Genomic DNA, 18,475 nt, shown 5'->3' with positions numbered 1-18,475 from the left:
GTCGTGGTGATGCGGGGAGGAACCCAGAGAAGGCACAAACTTCTGAAATCATGGGAAAGAGGAATAACAATGGAGCAATGAATGCCCACAACCCCACAATATCAGAACCTGATAATATAGAAATTTCCTACCCAGCAAAACTATCTATCAAATTAGATGGGGAAATAAGAAGCTTTCATGACAAACAGAAACTGAAGGAATTTATGTCTTCAAATCCAGTGCTAGAGAAAATACTCAAAGAGATTAAATACAAAGAAGAAATAGGCGATACACACCAGAACCAGAGAAACAAGAATTTCCTTCAGCAGACAAATAAGCAAAAAAGAATAAATAGTATTTCAAACAGAAATAAAATCTTAACATGTTAGGATTTAAAACTTATCTCTCAATAATCACACTGAATGTAAATGGCCTCAATTCCCCAATAAATAGACATAAAGTGGCAAAATGGATTAAAAACCAGAATCCATTCATCTGCTGCTTACAAAAAACACACCTTATAAGTAAAGATAGCAACAAACTCAAGGTAAAGGGCTGGAGCAAGGTAATTCATGCTAACAGAACTTAAAAGTAAGCAGGAGTAGCAACTATGATATCAGACAAGTTAGACTTCAAACCCAAACTTATTAGAAGAGACAAAGAAGGTCATATTTTACTTGTAAGAGGAATAATTAAGCAAGAAGAAATAATAATCAACATCTATGCCCCAAACATAGGTGCAGCTACTTTCATAAGATAAACTCTTTGTGACATGAAGTCACACATAAATCCCCACACAATAATACTGGGAGACTTCAACATACCTCTCACAACATTAGACCTATCTTCCAGACAAAATGTCAGTAAAGATGCCTCAGAACTAAAGAACACCATTAATCAAATGGACCTGTTGGACACATACAGAAAATTTCTCCCAACTAAAGCATAGCTTACTTTTTTTTTCAGCTGCTCATGGAACATTCTTCAAAATAGATCACATCCTGGAACACAAAATGAGCACTAGCAAAATTAAAAAATGTTACATACTTCCCTGTGTCATTTTGGACCATAATGGAATGAAACTAGAAATCAACTATAAGAAGACCCAGAGAAACAACATAAACATGTGGAGACTGAACACCACACTTCTGAATTAAGAATGGATCATAGAAGATGTAAGAGGTGAAATCAAGAAAATTCTAAAAACAAATGAAAATAAGGATACAACATATCAAAACTTCTGGGACACTTTGAAAGCAGTATTAAGAGGAAAATTTATGGCACTGAGTGCTCACATAAGAAAAACAGAAAATCTTCAAATTAACCTAACGGCACACCTCAAAGCCCTTGAAAAGCAGGAACAATTGAACACCAAAGCCAGTAGAAGACAGAAAATTATTAAAATTAGAGAAGAAATTAACAAAATAGAGAATAAAAAAAAATACATAAAATTAAAAAAAACCTGAAAGCTGGTTTCTTGAAAAAATTAACAAGATAGATAAACACTAGCCAACCTAACTAAAAAAAGAGAGAAGCAACCTGAATTATGAAGATAAGAGATGAAAAAGGAGACATTACTACTGACAGTATAGAGATCCAGGGGATTATCAGAAACTACTTTGAAAAACTATACTCCAACAAAATGGAAAATCTGGAGGAAATCGACAACTTTCTAGATAAATACAACCTTCCTAATCTGAGTCAAGAAGATATAGAACACTTAAACCAACCAATAACAATCAAAGAGATTGAAATGGCAATAAAGAGCTTACCATCAAAGGCCCAGGACCAGATGGTTTTCCAAGTGAATTCTATATAACCTTTATAGAAGAACTAACCCCTCAATCTATTTCGTGAAATGGAAAAAAGTGGGACTCTTCCAAATACATTCTATGAAGCCAACATCACACTAATACCCAAACCGAATACAGTTTGAGGAAGTAAAATTATATGCTATATCTCTGATGAACTTGGATGCAAAACTATTAAACAAAATACTAGCAACACGCATTCAAAACCACATCAAGAAAATCATACACCATGACCAGGTAGGGTTCATCACAGGGATGCAAGTCAGGTTCAATATATGAAAATCAATCCATGTAATTCATCATATAAACAGAATCAAAGAAAAAAGGTCACATGATCATTTCAATAGATGCTGAAAAAACATTTGATAAAATTCAACATCAATTTATGATAAAAAACACTGCAGAAAATTAGAATAGAAGGAACATATCTCAACATCATTAAGGCTGTGTATAATAAGCCCATCACCAACATCATATTAAATGGGAAAAACATTGAGAATTCCCCCTAAAAATAGGAACAAGACAAGGATGTCCACTATCACCACTTCTCTTCAATATAGTACTATAGACTCTAGCCAGAGCTATAAGGCAAGAAAAGGAAATCAAAGGATTAAAAATAGGAAAAGAACTCAAACTTTTGGTATTTGCAGATGACATGATACTATAGTTAGAAAACCCAACAAACTCAACCAAAAGACTTATAGAACTGATCAACAAATTCAGCAGTATCTGGATACAAAATCAATCTTAAAAAATCAGAAGCTTTTCTGTACACCAACCATAAAGCCACTGAAAAAGAAATTCAGAAAACACTTCCACTCAGGATCTCCCACAAAAAAATAAAATAGTTAGGAACAAACTTAACCAAGGAGGTAAAAGATCTCTACAAAGAAAATTATAAAACATTGAAAAAAGAAATTGAAAAAAATCTTAGAGGATGGAAAGATCTTCCATGTTCATGGATAGGTAGAATAAATATCATTAAAATGGCCATACTTCCAAAAGTGATCTACAGATTCAATGCAATGCCCATTAAACTACCAAGATCATTCCTCACAGACATAGAAAAATCACTTCTTAAATTTATTTGGAATAACAAAAAGCCTGGCATATCCAAAATAGTTCTCAGCAACAAAAACCATGCAGGAGGAATCAGAATACCTGACTTTAAACTATACTACAAAACCATTGTAATAAAAACAGCATGGTACTGGCACAAAAACTGATACATAGACCAATGGAGCAGAATAGGATCCAGAAACAAGTCCACACACTTTCAGCTAATTGATTTTTGACCACAGGGCCAAAAAAAAAAACCATACACTGGTAAAAAGATAGCCTCTTCAACAAATGGTCTTGGCAAAACTAGTTAACTATATGTAGAACATTGGAAATTATTCCCACTTTCTCACCCTGCACAAGAGTCAATTCAAGATGGATCAAAGACTTGGAAATTAAAGCAGAGACCTTGAAGCTCTTTGAAGAGGGCATATGTCCAACACTGCAACACATAGGCACAGATAAACACTTTCTCAGCAAGACCCCAAAGGCACAACAAGTTAAAAGGTGAATCAATATGTGAGATTCCATGAAACTGAAGAGCTTCTGTTCAGCAAAGGAAACTGTCAAGAACCTCAATTGAGAGCCAACAGAATGAGAAAAGATTTTTGCCACCTACTCTTCCGATAGAGGACTAATATCTAGAATATACAGAGAACTCAAGAAATATACAGAGAACTCAATAAAAAATGGGCAAGCGAACTAAATAGACACTTCATGGAAGAAGAAATTCAAATGGTCAATAAATGCATGAAAAAATGCTTAACATCATTGGCAATCAGAGAGATGCAAATCAAAACTACCCTGAGATTTCACCTAACTCCAACTAGAATAGCAATCATTCAAAACACAAACAACAGATGCTGGCGAGGATGTGAGAAATGGGAACTCTAAGACATTGTTGGTGGAATTGCAAATTTGTGCAACCACTTTGGAAAACAGTATGGAGAATCCTCAGAAGAATGGGAACAAATCTACTATTCGATCCTATTTGATCCAGCAATACAACTTCTGGGTATCTACCCAAAAGAAAAGAGACCAAACTACCAAACTAATGCATGTGTATCTATGTTCATAGCTGCACAATTCACCATAGCCAAACTATGCAACCAGCCAAGATGTTCATCAACAGATAAATGAATTATAAAACTGTGGGATATGTATACAATGGAATTTTACTCAGCCATTAAGAAAAACTCAATTACATCATTTTCAGGGAAATGGGTGGAACTGGAGGGCATTATGCTAAGCGAGATTAGTCAGTCACAAAAAATAAGGAATCTGATGTTTTCCCTAATATGTGAAAGCTAAGGAGAAATGGGTCATAGGAGGAACTCTAGATGAAAAAGGAAATCCTATAGAGGAGCAAACAAGACAACTTAAAGGAGGGGATGGAAGGGAGGAAGAAGAAAATGATCTAAAACACACAATGTTTCTAAACATATCGAAGTCAACCACTAAGCCAAGCATGGGAAGGAGGGATGGGGAGGGAATGGGATGGGAATTGGGTAGGGGCTAAATGGGTGATATATACATGTATTTCCACACAAGTTTTTTTTTTTTATCCCAATATGATGTATGAATATAATGCATCAATAACAATTTCTTTTAAAAAAGGAGAAATTAACAATTAATTAAAGTGCTAATTGTGTAAGGAACCTGTGTCTTCTCATTTCATTGACAAAACTACTCATTTAGACACAAACAGGTACATTTGGGGGTGTTGAAGTGAACCCAGTACCTGACTCATGCTAAACCAGTGTTCTACCAATAACATAAATTCCTAGTCCCTAGATATATTTTGAACTTGTTAAAATTTTCCCAGAAAATAGAGAGCAGATAGGATATTTGAATTTAAGTTTTTTTCTGATTAAAAAATAATAAAAAAATTAAAACTTTAGCCATCACCCCAGTCTGGGGTCTTTTCTTATTCTTCTCCCCAAATAACAACTGCTATGGCATTGGTATGCTTCCTTTAGGCCTTTATTTAAGCTGTTATATATGTATATATCCTTCAATAAAATCTAAAGTATTGTGTACTTAAAAAAATACATTATTTCTCTATAAACATCATCTTATTACATTTGCTTCTTATTGTATAATATATTCTGGCAATCTTTCCAATTTATTATATATATATGTATTAATCTCATATTGTTTGCTCCTAATATGTATAGGGGTGTGATCTCAATTGTCTCAAAACTTAGCAGTTATTTCTGTTTTTAAAGGCCACAGAATTTTCTTTCACTATAACTCATGATGATTAATATAATCCTTACATTGTATGCCATTTTCTGAAAGATAGTCCTTAAATTGTAACTGAAAGAAAAATAATCAGTAATGCCTAAAATTACAACTCCTCTCTGAAAGGATTTAATATATTTTAGGCCATTACTTATATTACTATTTTGGGTGATTATCACACTCCCAATCTGTGAGTGGTATTCATCTTTTGTATTTTAAAATACCTAATAATGTGTCATTGATTTTACAATTTAGTTAAATAATTCCTTCATAGCTCTGATTTTCCTATATTTCTTTTTTATAAGTGAAATACTACTGATTTTCACAAATCTCAGCCTTATTTTCCAGAAATTTTTTTATGCATTAGGGTGACATACCTCTCTTCTCTGGTTTCTTTTCAGAGTTTAGTCTCTCTGCTTCTAGGTTTAAGTCCCACGTAATTATAACCTTGATTCCTGTTCAAGTAGTCTTGGTAAAATAAAGTCTGAATAAGATTATCTTCAAATTCTTTTTAGAAGCTTATTCAGTTTTTTGAATTGACAAAAACAATATATGTTTATGGTGTAGAACATGATGCTTTGAAACATTCATACATTGTGGAATAACTAAATCAGTTAATTAGCATATGTATTACCTCACATAATTATTACATTTTTATGGTGCGAACACTTGAAATCTACCCTCTTATTCATTTTAAAATATGCAGTACATTATTATTAACTATAGTCATCATGTTGTACAATAGAGTTCTTGAATTTATTCTTCCTCTCTAACTGAAATTTTGAATCCTTTGTCCAGGATCTACCCAGTTACCTCTCTACCCCCTAATCTAACTTGATAATTGCTACTCTGCTGTCTTCTTCTATGAGTTAAACTTTTTAGAGTCTATATATAAGTGAGATCATGTGTATTTAGCTTTCTCTTTCTGTCCTCTTTTATTTAAAATAATATCTTTGAGATTCATACATGTTGTCACAAATGAAAGGATTTCTTTCTTTTTCAAAGACTGAATAGCTTTTCATTATGTACTACAACATTTTCTCCAACCATTCATTCATTGATAGACACTTAGGTGATTTTAGAATCTGGCTATTGTGAATAATGCTGCAGTGACAGAGGACTTCAGATGACACTTTGGCTTAGTGATTTTCTTTTCTTTCAGTGTATACCCAGGAATGAGATTTTGGTTCTGTACTCAATTGCCTGAAATTATGCCTGGACAACTCACACTTAACTATAACATCTTTTTATTTGTTTTCTCCCTGAGAGAACATTCGCAGTGTTCTCTCATATATGTGTGTGTATGTGTGTGTGTGCGTGTGTGTTTCCATTTATTGTTTGTTTAAAATATTTTAATTCTTCTTAAATGTGAGCGTTCTGAGGACAACAGAGATATTATGAAGAGGGTAAGGATGCTCCCCATCCTCTTAACAGTTCCTCATGCAGTACTTGGTACATAGTAGGCTTTTAAGGGGGAGGAATACATAAGAAAGAAACAGTTGAAGAAGACTTGGGTTTGAGATGATGAGCACAAGAGAAGATAGCCATGGAAAGATAGAAAAGGGTAAAGGAAGGAGAGAAAGATGGACAGTGTTGTCTTTTTTAAAGAATGTGGGGAAAAATGGAGAGAAAAACATTGAAGTAGAGGTGAATTAAAAGGTTTTTCAAGTGGCCTCATCTTAGTCCTCTCATTGTAGTAGAAAGCATTTAGATGGGGGTTTATATATAAAATCATTCTATTCTAACATAATTATTCAACAGATAACCTTTCTGACTCATAGTTTGCACATTTACATATCAGTGATGATAATACCATACAAGGTGGCTGGTGATGACTGAACAGGACAATGAAAACAACTGTGCACAATAGTTACAGCATGGAATCGAAAACAGATCTGGATGGAATCCTGCCTCTGCTTCTTCCTAACCGAGTGACCTTAGGCAAGTTGAAAGTGTTCATTCCTGAGAAGGAATTGTATGAAGAAACATGAGGAATCGAATTCATTAGCCCAAGAATTTACAAGACAGGCTGAAGAAGGAGATGAAAATACAGAGGGTGTTAACAGCATGTACACGTTTGTGCATACCAACAGGAGTCAAACCTAGGCTTTTAGACTCTCAAATGTCTTGCCTCATAACATACTGAAGTCTTATTGGATAATAAGGAATTAGAAGTCTTACTTTTTCTTCCATGATACTGAGGACTGAATACAGGGATATTCTACCTCTGAGCTACACCCCCTGCCTTATTTTATTTTTTATTTTGAAACAGGGTCTCACTAAGTTGCAGAAGTGCTCACTCAATTGCTGAGGCTGGCCACGAACCTGCATTGCTCCTGTCTCAGTCTCCCAAGTACTGGGATTACAAGTATGCTTCATCATGCCTGGCAGAGTCTTACTGTTTTGAAAAAATTAACGTTCTTCTATCCAAGTATTAGGGAGGCAACAATCTTGAAAAGGGAAAATATTTTCTATGTTCTACAAAGCAGAACCCTGAAAATATAGAATCCAGTTGTTTTTCATGGAATTAATGAGATGAAAACACACTGAAGAAATGTTTTAACATATAATTGTACTAGATCAGAAGAGATCATTTATTTCATCATTCAGCTCCAAACACCATGCTATTTCAGAGATTAAGTTATTTTATTTTATATTTTATTTTATTTTATATTTTATTTTATTTTATTTTTTGGTGGTACTGGGGTTCCTGGAAGCCCTTCTACCTCCGGGCTACACTTCCAGACCTATTTTTACATTTTTTTTTATTTGGAAGCAGGGTCTCCTAAGCCAGCGCGTGTGGCTGGCTTCGAAACTGCGCGATCCTCCAGTCTCTGCCTCCCAAGTGCGGGGATTACAAGCGTGCGCCACCATGTCTGGTGAGATTAAGTTATTTTAAAGAAATTATTTTACCTTTTTGTTGATCTGACGATAAGGTTAGTAAAAAATTTAAAGGATATTAATAGGATGTAGGTTATAATTTTAAGCAGAATAAAGAGGCCCATGTATAGATGTCATATATCAAGTAGGCAATGACTTGTGTTCAGATAGGCTTAAATAATATGAATTGCTAAAGGTCAAGCAGATAAATATCCCAAATCTGGGATAGTTTGAGGAGTGGCCCTGTTGACCAGCAACCGAAATGAACTTAATCCTTTGATGCAGAAAGTCACAGACATAATACCGAATTTACTAGTTGTTTTTTTTTTTTAGTGCACTATTTGTAGGTGAACAGATTTTAAATTTGATCAACTTTTTTTCTGTTCTCACATTGCTAGAGAAATATTAAAGATTCTGATCACATTTTCTAATTGAGTTTGAGCAATTGAACAGTAATTCTATTGCCCTTCTTAATGGTGATGCCACATTGGAGGGTCATTTCCAAAAATGTCTTAAATGGTTTAATTTTTGTTATGAAACATTGGAATGTAAAGTTTGTTCTAAATTAGTGAGCCAAAGGAAGACATGGTAAAAGTGGGAAATGAAGTAAGGAGGTAGACTTAGGCTAATTAAACTTTTACTGATTGTCACGCACATTGTTGGGATTGTGGTCTCATCAAAAAGATTATGCACTGGAAGGAGAAGAATTAAATTTGTCTTTTGAAAAAACTGATTTCCTTTCTTGTTTTTCTATTTGTCAATATAAAGAGAAACACAAACTCAAATGAGTAGTTAAAAAATAAGGAGGAAATAGAGCCAGTAAAGGAAGAATTCTCCTGAATGCTTTAAAATATTTAGCCAATATTATATCAGGTCTATATTCTAGTTTACATTTCACATCAAGTTTTATAATATAAACATTGCATAGTCCAGTTCTTTCATATGTTTTATAATTATTTATAAGTATTAATAAATATGGTTTTCTCTTCCTAGCTCAGTTCTAGTTGCAGGTTTTCAACTTTATTCTGTCTAATTGTGGCCCTAAATATTTATTATAATGTGATGTGGTACAATGGTAAATGTTTATACTTAGTATATATAAAAATCTTATAAAGTTACATCCAATAAAAATATTATAATGATTTCACTCTGTGTGTATACAGATTCACACTCTGAGTCTTACAGTTTCAAAATCATTATATGATTTTATTTTATATTGAGAGTTCTCTTAAATTGAGATTTCTCTGAGATTTCTTCAGAGAGCTTTTATTTTATAGTCTTTCTTCAGTGATAACATTAGGCCTCACCTTGGAAAGCCTTACTCACCTGCTGTATTTTAATAAAAGACCCTAGAGCAGCTTGCCCTCCAACTTTTCTTCAGAGGCTGTAGATTATCATGACTTCTATTACCTGTAAATGTATATCTTTTTATAACTTTAAAAATACCAGGTCAGTTTTCAATAGCTGGAAATAGCTAGAAGATGGAGTTGTACTTTTAAATGAATAATTAAAATTCAGAATTTTTCTTTGACATGTTAGTGATCAAGTTAACTAGACTTTATAACTTACAGCAAGGCATAATGAAAATAGTATTGAATTAGGTAGTAGAAGGCCAGAATCCTTGTCTGAACTTCACAGCTTATTTGCTCTATGACCTTGGGTAAGACAGCCTCCCTCATCAGCAGCTGAAATGTGTAGCTAATAATACCTTTGCTGCCTACCTGCTCAGGGTGTTGTCAAGATGAGATGATATATGTGAAAATATTGTACTGGTGCAGCCTAGAAATGCTGCTATTGTAAGTGACAGTTAATATATGCCAGTCATTGCGTTAAGCACTTATGTTATTCTGACAGTTTTATGACACAAGCAACATTCATAGTCTAGTTATACTGATAATGAAGGAGAGGCTCAGAAAGCACAAGATTCCTTGGCCAGTATGAGAGAAAAGATCTGAAACCAGGGCTGCCAGACACCAGAGCTAGTGGTCATAATCATATTACACTCTTCTGAATAATCATTGTTACACAGCCATATGTGGAAACTGGATGAGGCGTTAAATATACTGCTTCCTCTATTATTCCATCTGAATTTTAAGTGTGGAAACCAAATAATATTATTTTTTTTATAAAAATGGAATGCTATAGAGTTCTAATCATACAAATATGTTCTTCTCTTAGAATCTAATTGTCCTGAACCCGCTCACAGCGACTGAGGAAGAAATAAGACCCTCACTAGAAAAGCGACTGGAAGCCATTATCAGCGGAGCGGCCCTGTTGGCCGACTCTTCCTGTACGCGGGACCTCCACCGAGAGCGCATCATCGCTGAATGCAATGCCATTCGCCAAGCTCTTCAGGACCTGCTCTCCGAGTACATGAACAATGTAAGTGACCGGCTTGTCCTCCCAGCCCTGTCCTCATGCCCTTCTATATACTTTGAGTACAAGTTGAAATCTTTCTGGATACAAAATATGATCAATTACAAATGATCGTGTTATTTCACCCGAGCTGGCTTTCTGAGTTGGGTTGTTCACAACCGTGTGTAACCCTGGAAGTTTCTAGGAATTAAATCAGAACCAGAGAAGTGTTTACATGGGGTCAGTTTATTTGTATAAGTATCTAAATATTAGTTGAAGAAGAGATTCAAGACTGGAGGAAGGAAAACAGGGTTGTATATGAATTTAGGAGATACAAGAACATAAAGATCCAGGCATGGTGGTGCACATCTATACTCGAAGTACTTGGGAGGTGAGACAGGAGGATCACAGGTTTGAGGCTAACCTCAGCAACTTAGCGAGACTCTGTTTGAAAATAAAAATAAAATGAGTCTGAGGGCATAGCTTGGAGGTTAAATGCCTCTGGGTTCAATTGCCAGCACCAGAAAAACGAATTAATAATAATAATTATTATAATGATATAAAGAGAGTAGCAGGTTGCTCAGGATTAAGTTGGTAAATTTTAAAAAGCATTAGAAGTTAGGAATTAGTTAATTTTGGAAAGGCAATACTACAGAGGTCACAAACCATATTGGAAGGTGTCAAGAGCCTATGAAGTTTGGATAGCTCTTGACCTTTTTCAAATGTGGCATAGTGTCAAAAGTTTTACATTTTGCAATATTACTCAGAAATATCAAAAATGGTAACTAAAATTAGGGCAAACATATTTGTTTCAGTGTCCTTGTTTCCTTCATATATAAGTATCTCCACCTATGGGGTGTCTATAACTATTCTTGCCATCAAATATTAGTGCCATGTATAAAATAAACAAGAAAGTCTTGGAGATATTATTAGCTATACAGTTGTCTCTCTTAGCTGTGGTTTCACTTTCTGAGGTTTCACTTACTTGTGGCAAACTGTGGTCAGAAAACAGTAAATGGAAAATTTCAGTAATAATTCATAACTTTTTTTTGCGGGTCTGGCAATGGAACGCAGGAGCATTTGCCCTCCAAGCTACACCCCTGCCCTATTTTTTATTCTTTATTTTGAAACCGGGTCTCACTGAGTTGCAGAGGGCCCCACTAAGTAGCTGAAGCTGTCCACAAACCGCGATCGTCTGGTCTCAGCCTCCCGAATGCTGGGATTACAAGCGTGCGCCACCACACCCAGCTAATTCATAACTTTTAAATAAGTTTTATTATACTATATTTTAATTGTTATGATTGTTAATCTCTTAATATATCTAATTCACAAGTAAACTTTGTCATAGGTATGTATACAGAGGAAAAAAATCTTGTATCCAGAACCTGACACTATGGCTAGTACTATTCTAAGATCCACTATAGGTCTTCGAAAGAATTATTAACAGAAAAGGGGGAAATATTGAATATTACTTATAAGGGCTTTTGAAAAATAGAACCATAGAGATATATTAAGAATTTTGTTCATATGCTTTATTGTAAGGGGGATAATACAAGATTCATGATGGTATGTTTTGTGAATTGTCAGTCACATATCATATGACTTTTGGTTATGAAATTGAAGATTTGGGATTATTCAGCATAAGTATTTTATGTGAATAATTGAAATGTGCTAAAATTAGTTAATGAGTTTTGAGGGCCCTTCAACACATTTGATTTATCTTCATATTCTTAATATTTGATGACTTTGGCTCCTGACCAGAAATCTCTTGCCTGTCAAGAAATCAAAGATTAAAACAGATTTTGTTAATAAGAATATATTAGTAACATTTTGTTCTGTTAGGATGTCTGGAGCTTGACTATTCTCATTTTTGCCATATAAGATATTCTTAAAGAGTTTCCAAAGCAATTCACTAATGACAAGACATTCAGGAGCTAATATTATATTGAAATGTATCCTCTCCTGAACTGAAAATTATTCTCATCTTTATAGATAAAATAGAATAGTTACATATACCTTTAATTTAGTTTTAATTATAAAATATAGATAAAATAACCTAAAATATAAAGTCATTTTATTCTTTATAGAGACAAACACAGATACAAGTGCACAATTACCCACACACAGATAGGAATGGCTACATAATTTATGAACCTGGTACAAGATGAAAATACAAAGCTTCTCATTTTAAAAGCAGCCTAAAAAACCCTTCTTCCCTGTTTTCTACAAACTCTTTTGACTTATGACAGGTTATTTTTATTTGCTATTTAACGTCGTGTTTCCTAGAAAAGAGGGGTGCTTATGAGGCAAAAACAGACCCTCACATGCCTTTGTGGCCCTGTCCCATGAACTGGAACCACTCTGGGTTTAGCCAAAGCCCCCTGCTCCCACAGGCCAAGAAAATAGGTGGCTATAATTGCTGGGTGGAAGAGCAAGTATTTGAAAGCCTGTCTCAGGAAGTCACCTGCAGGGAGAACTGTATGTGAGTCTAGATATGAACTTCCTTGCCATTGGATTATACAAAATCAAAGGTAAAATTAACAATTTCAGGACTGTGAAAGTAAAGCATTGAAACCCAAGCATGGGGGCCCTTTCTAAACATGGGGCACTGGGCACAGTTGCAGACTTCTGAAGTTGGCTCTATACATAACAAATATATATTATATAGAAACAGTGCTGATCCTTAGTGTTCTCCAACTTTGAGTTAAAAACTATGCATACCAAGAGTGAAATAATGTTAGCATTGAGTCCTGAGTATAGTTATTAAGAAGGTATATCATTTGTAGAAAGTTATTGATGATAATAAAATCAACTAAAAATCAATCTTTTTTACTATTCTCCTGGAGTAGCAGTTCTAAATATCAATGATAAACTAATTTTTTAAATAAAATAATTTTTCCCTAAATGTTATAGACAATAGTGGTTATTGTTGAGTATTAATAATATGTATAATTCAAATTAGTACATTTTAAAGATTATCCCTTAATGAACATTGTGTTCTTTTTAAGTATAATAAACTCAAACTATAATTACACGGTGATTTATAAGACAAAGGACTAGAAATGGAGTGCTTCAACTCTGTTATTTTATGTGTTCTCTTGGAGTTTTGAATTCAGAAATTATGGTTAAGCTGTGTGAACTGTAAAGGGTAATATTGTTAGGTCAATGCAAATGTAGTTCGTACTTGAAATATTTAATTGAATTAGTGTAATAACTTTTAATTTTATTCTCCTCTTGAAAATTGTTTCTTTAAAGTTAAAAAGCATATTAAGAATATAATGATTATTACTGAAAAGTAGTTTTGTCATAGACGAGGTCTTTAAAAAGAACCCACTTATGTATCAAATATACTAAAATATGGATGATTTTTCTATTTCTTGTTGCTCTTTTTCTCAACAAGGATTACATCTAATTATCAGTTTTAAGGCCTCTTGTTAAGTGCAGAAAACTTATTTATGTTGCTAATGTTTCCTGGTAGGAACTTTGGTTTTCAAACAAGGATAAGTTCTATCTTTAAAGTAAAAAGAGACTTTTTTGTTTATAATATCTAAATAATTGAGAGAATGTAAGTAATTTTAAAAATTCTTGTCTAGATAATTGTCTCAGTTTTTATTTTTTTAGGGTAGCCTGTGCTGTAAAAATGCATATATATATATTTTTAGTGATTTAATTGATTAAGTTGTAGTGTCCTATTCATTCTTTATTAGGCTGATTTTTTCTTTCCTCCATTCTTTATTTTTCCTTTTGTTAAAGGAATGAAAACACTCCCTAAGATACCTCTCCCTGTGGCTTTTTCTCCTTCTTGCCTCTTAACCCCCTTGGGATGTCTGTGTTCATTTGTCTGCTGTCCTCACTATACAGGAGGTCTAGAAGAGCAAAGACATGTCCCTGGTCACTAACGCACAGTCTTTCAGGTTGCAGGTGTTCAGTAATTTTTATTTTGGATGCAAACAAATTAAATTTAATGATTGCTTTTTATGTTCTTTAAAATTAAAGTAGCAATGTTGCTAAAGCACTTAATTTATATTTAATATATATGTACAATAATTGCATATATATGTGTATATATATGCATATATATGTGTGTATATATATACATAGATATAATAACTGGAGAAAAGGTGGAGATGGTTAGTGATGAGAAAACAAATAGGAAAAGAAGAAAACAGAAGCAGAGAAACTTGTTCTTTGGGTGATCTAAATGCAGTGCATTTATCTTTTCTGTTCTTCTAGACCTACATTTTGTGTGTGTGTGTGTGTGTGTGTGTGTGTGTGTGTGTGTGTGTGTGTTACTGGGGGTTGAACCCAGGAGCATTCTACCTCCCAGCTACACTCCAGCTCTATTTTTTTTATTCTTTATTTTGAGACAGGGTCTTTCTTACTAAGTAATGGAGGGCCTCAGTATAAGTAGTTGAGGCTGGCCAACAACCTGTACTTCTCTTGTCTCAGTCTCCCAAGTACTGGGATTATAAACACGTGCTACCACGCCCAGCTCTAGAAGTATATTTAATACGTCCAGAGGCATTTTTTTTTAAATGTACTGATCTGCACTGATGTTGATAATAGAAATCAAATAATAGAAACCAAAGCAGTAAAGCTAACTTTATGTAGTAGTGGTCTACACAGTCAGAAACCCACTTATGTATACTAATGTTTTATTGGTAAGTATAATCAATTATTAACGAAAAATACAAATGGATAGATTGGAAGGAAAGTGCTCCACAAACAATGTAGTAGTTTTTTTTTTTCATATAAAGGGTCATCTTAGGCCTAATTCCTAGCAATTTGATCAAATCTGACTGAGTCAATAAATATTGCAATGAAGTATCAAGAACAGATCTGGAAAATTGAGGAGTATATCATGAGAACTCATCCCCAAGTTTATATTTACTTCAAGTTTACATCACAAATAACGTTCCTCTATAGATGTTTCATCATTTTTAATGAAAGAGAATATTTGTTTGTTCCTGTAACTAGCTGAGCTCAAGCCTTGTTCAGCTTTCATTCAAAGACTTAAGGAATGCCAGGCCTGGTGGCACACACTTGTAATCCCCGCACTTGGGAGGCTGAGACAGGAGGATCCCACAGGTTCAAAGCCAGCCACAGCTACTTAGTGAGACCCTGTTTCCAAATAAAACATAAAAATAGGTCTGGAGTATAGCCCAAAGGTAGAAAGCCTCTGGGTTCTATCCCCCGTATCACCAAAATAAATAAATAAATAAATAAATAAATAAATAAATAAATAAATAAACTTAAGGACAGCTCTGGTTAAGTTCACAACTTCCTACTTTGAGAAATATTCTGTTTCCTTTGGTGAAGCTGATTTGCTTTTTAAATCAATCAGTTGCTTTTATATCGGAGCTATGTTTGCAGAACAAATGCTGATGACATTTCAGACAAAATAAAGACAACTACTGAGATGTGAAATATGATTAATATTCATAGAAATCTGTGGCTCTCTTACAACAGAATGGAAGAAGGTCTTTGCCAGCTACTCCTGTGACAGAGAACTAATATCTAGAATATAAAAGAACTTAAGAAACTTACCATTAAAAAATAACTCAATCAAATAATGGACAAGTAAACTAGACACTTCACAAAAGAAGAAATATAAATGGTCAATAAATATATGAAAAAATATTCAGCATCATTAGCAATCAGGGAATGCAAATAAAAACTAAAAGGAGGTCCAATCTAACCCCAATTAGAATTAAAATCATCAAGTATAAAAACAGCAATAAAATCTGGTGAGGATATAAGGAAATAGGAACTTTTCTGTATTGTTGGAGAGATTGCAACTTAGTACAGCTGCTATGGAGATCAGTGTGGAGATTCCTCAGAAAACTGGGAATGGATCCATCATAAATTTCAGCTATACCACTCCTGAATATCTTCCCAGAGGGACTAAAATCAGAAAATTATAGTAATACATGTGTATCCATGTTTATTGCAGCGCAATTCAAAAATAACCCAATCATGAAACCAACCTAGGTATCCATCAGCAGATGAGTAGATTACAAAATTAGGGGCTATACACACAATGACATTCTATTCAGCAATAAAGAAAAAAATTGGGTCATTTTCAAGAAAATGGATGACCTGGGGAACATTATGTTAAGTGAGATTAGCTAGTCAAAGAGCAAGAAAAGTCGTATATTTTCTCTCAAATGCAGAAACTAGGGAGTAAACAGGATACAAGAGGAACTTTAAGTAATTCAGGAGAAACCTTAGTGGAATAATTGAATGGGTCTAAGGGTGGGTAGTGGTGAGGGGAGGGAGAATTCATAGAGAAAAATGCTTCCATTGACATCTACAAATGTGAGAATATCAATGTCAATCTCATTATCACATATGGGGGAGGGGAGGGGGTGGAAAAGGATCTGGGGAAAGCCCACCAAGAACTGTGTGCATGTGTGTCACTATCACTGTGAACTACATTATAATGTGACACTACAATGTTCTAATAAGAATATATGTACACACACACACACACACACACACACACACACACACACACACACGTGGCTCTCTTAGGTGAATTGTGCCTTCAGTGTTAGACTTCCAATTTTATAACTCTGCTGAGTTTGCATCAACAGCCACTAGAAATTAATTCAGTTTTATGTTTGTTTCAGTTCATATGACCACATGATGAATGGGGTCTAACTAACTTTACTTCCTTAAATCAGCAAGTCTCAATCATTTTTTTTCCTTTAATCTCTATGTTCAGTATTTTGATACATTAGGAAAAAATCAGTAATATAAATATATATGTATATATGTTTCATTTACATGTAGAAAGATATATACATATATAGTTTTCTTTCACAGTTGTAATAAATTATAATTTACGATTACAACTTGAAATTAAAATTACCATTTGGTATCTTATACCACGTAAATTATCTTCTAACTCTGTAAACCAGAAGTCTGGCATAAAGTTGCGAGGCTGCATTATTTTAGGGAACCTCTAGAGAAAAGCCTATTTTCTTGCCTTTCCCACTTTCTAGAGACCACCCTCACTCCCTTTGCTCATGACTCTATCTTCAAAGCCAGCAATGGTGCATTTTTATTACATTCCTTCTTTCCTGACATCACTTTCTCTGGCTGTACCTGAGAAAGGTTCTCTGCTTTATAGGACTCTTGATTAGGTGGGGTCCACCAAATTGTTTAGGACTATCATCCCACCTTGAGGCCCTTAACCTAGTCATATCTGCAAAGTCTCTTTGCCATGTAAGGTAACATAGCTGCAGATTCTGGGAATTGGGATATGAACATTTTGGGGGGCTCACCATATGTATCAGCATCAGTCTTCCCTAGTCTCTCCTTTGGAATCATTATCAATTCTTACATTTTGAATCCATTATAGCCAGCAGACCTCACACACTAAGCTCTGTGCAGGCAAATCACATGTCTCTTTTGTTTACTGTTTTATTCCAAGCCTGAGGCATAATGCCTGGCATTTAGAAAAAGCTGAATTGTATTTTTAAATGAAGAAATGAATGAAATGATTGCATATTGTATATGCCATGTAATGGAGAAACAGCCTCTTTGACATTAATTGAAATGAGTTTTAAACATCTACTAAATTTATATGACAGACTGTTATAAAAGGTCTTATTTTGCAAAGTACATCTCTTCTAAAAATCTTTGTGAATATTCAGAAACATTTTTTTCAGTCACACTCTCTGGATTTGGATCCACATCTGGCCATATTCCAAAAAAAGGAATTTTATTCATTAGAAAATGTACCCTAGAGAACATTCAGAAGCAGAGAAAATATAGCTTTTGTCTGTGAAAAATTAGGGTATATATTTCTAAGATGTTTCTACTGATTATTTGTACCTCCATAATTGGTTAGGTCTAGTTCATCGTGTGTGTGTGTGTGTGTGTGTGTGTGTGTGTGTGTGTGTTACTGGGGATGGAACCCAGGGGCTTTTCTACCTCTGGGCTATACTCCTAGACCTATTTTATACTTTATTTGGAAACAGGGTCTCACTAAGTTGCTGAGAGCCTCACTCAGTAGCTGAGGCTGGCTTTGAACCTGTGCGATCCTCCTTTCTCAGCCTCCCAAGTGCTGGGATTACAAGTGTGTGCCATCATGTCCGACTTAGTTCATCTCTTTTTATATACAATATACTTAAATAATT

The 18,475-nt window shown here is 34.3% G+C and overlaps 1 protein-coding gene across 2 annotated transcripts in view; it reads left to right on the top strand.

Moving 5' to 3' along the window:
* The window catches only part of CTNNA3 (catenin alpha 3), a gene marked incomplete at both ends in the record, with an annotated part of 1,656,346 nt that overhangs the window by 382,007 nt on the left and 1,255,864 nt on the right, over positions 1-18,475 (top strand). For both annotated transcript variants that reach the window (XM_080694112.1, XM_080694111.1), the window contains one exon: positions 10,152-10,355. In XM_080694112.1, the coding sequence (XP_080550238.1) occupies positions 10,152-10,355 (204 nt within the window). The remainder of the gene's footprint in view (positions 1-10,151; positions 10,356-18,475) is intronic.

This window comes from Muscardinus avellanarius (genome assembly GCF_963383645.1).
Source record: "Muscardinus avellanarius genome assembly, chromosome: 4".
NCBI classification, from domain to species: domain Eukaryota; kingdom Metazoa; phylum Chordata; class Mammalia; order Rodentia; family Gliridae; genus Muscardinus; species Muscardinus avellanarius.
Note: the sequence above shows the minus strand (reverse complement) of the source record. Positions and strands in the feature narration are given on the sequence as shown.